We start from the raw sequence: 1,786 nt of genomic DNA on the forward strand, positions 1-1,786 counted from the left end.
GAAAATTGTACAGAGTTTGGTTGGTGGACGATTTAGAAAAGTTTGATTAATTTTGATTAGATTTTAAGTGAAAGGTGGAAAGACACGCACGCACACGCACGCACACGCACACACACGCGCGCACACACACACACACGTCTGTATTACTATCTTTGTGGGGACATGTCATTGACATAATGCATTCCCTAGCCCCTTACCTTAACCTTAATCATCACAACTAAATAAAAGTTTTCCTCGCCACTGTCGCACTGCTTGCTCTTGAGGGAATTACTGTAATTGTTGGGGCTTTGTAAATTATAGAGTGTGGTCTTGACCTACTTTATCTGTAAAGTGTCTCGAGATAACTCTTGTTATGATTTGATACTATAAATAAAATTGAACTGAATTGAATTGAATAAATGCCTAACCTTAAATTGAACTAAATGCCTAACCTTAACCCTTACCCTAACCTTAACCATCACAACTAAATGCCTAACCTTAACCCTTACCCTCACCCTAACCATAACCTAATTCTAACCCTAATCCTAAAACCAAGTCTTAACCCTCAAACAGTTTTTAAACTCGTGGGGACCAGCATTTTGGTCCCCACGAGGCTGTGCAGACCCCACAAGTATACTGTAGTCCCCAGTTTTTGGACCCCACGAATATAGTAAAACAGGTACACACACACACGTACACACACACACACACACACACACACACACGTAACACACACACACACACACACGTAACACACACACACACACACTCAGATCATGGCTGTCTCCTGTGTCAGTCGAGCAGCGTGCCTTGCTCCTGGGCTCGGGTCAGGCTGTCTTTTTTTGAGCAGGTGGTGCCGCCCATCCTCTTGGGCTCTTCTGTGGGCGCGGGGGGGCGGCGGAGGGGGGTCGAGGTCCAGGAGGCGTGGCGAGATGACGGGCAGCTCCAGCGGTAAGACGTCTCTCTCCTCCGCAGAGCTCTCTTCTTCTTCTTCTTCTCCTCCTTCCTCCTCCTCTTCTTCCTCTTCTTCTTCTTGGGTCCTACGAGTGTCGGCCCCGCCCCCATCATGGTCCTCCAGGCTCATCAGCAGCTTCTCTGTGGCGCCCGTTAGCCCGCGGCGGCCGCGCGGCTCCGTGTCGGTGTCGGTGTCGAGGCTGGAGCCGCGGCTCGCCGTCCAGCTGCGCGCCGACGAGGCGTCCTCGCCGTCCGAGTACGCCGCGCGCTGCCGCTCGGAGGACGAGCAGGAAGCCCCGCCCCCCGGCGCCGCACGCCGCCGTGGCAGCTCCGCCGCCGCCTGGCTGCCGAACGCCGTGCGGTGCAGCGCCGAGCCGTCGCACGCCGGCGCCATCTTCTCCACGAACATCCGCTGCCAGTTGGCGAGCAGGTCCTCCTCCGAGCTCGCCGCCTGCAATCACAACACGCCCAAATATATCAAAATATATCACAACACGCCTAAATATATCACAATATATCACAACACGCTTAAAATATATCAAAATATATCACAACACGCCTAAATATATCACAATATATCACAACACGCTTAAAATATATCAAAATATATCACAACACGCCTAAATATATCACAATATATCACAACACGCCTAAATATATCAAAATATATCACAACACGCCTAAATATATACAATATAACAAAGCTTTTAAAATATATCAAAATATATCACAACACGCCTAAATATATCACAATATATCACAACACGCTTTTAAAATATATCAAAATATATCACAACACGCCTAAATATATCACAATATATCACAACACGCCTCAAAAAATATATCAAAATAT

At 47.9% G+C, this 1,786-nt stretch overlaps 1 protein-coding gene across 1 annotated transcript in view; it reads right to left on the bottom strand.

Moving 5' to 3' along the window:
• Nucleotides 1–748: 748 nt before the first annotated feature.
• Nucleotides 749–1,786, bottom strand: part of tjap1 (tight junction associated protein 1 (peripheral)) — a 22,440-nt gene continuing 21,402 nt past the window's right edge. The window contains 1 exon segment of the mRNA XM_028603010.1: nucleotides 749–1,384. Within this exon segment, the coding sequence (XP_028458811.1) occupies nucleotides 749–1,384 (636 nt within the window).

The sequence above is a fragment of the Perca flavescens genome, chromosome 17 (assembly GCF_004354835.1).
Source record: "Perca flavescens isolate YP-PL-M2 chromosome 17, PFLA_1.0, whole genome shotgun sequence".
Lineage (NCBI taxonomy): Eukaryota > Metazoa > Chordata > Actinopteri > Perciformes > Percidae > Perca > Perca flavescens.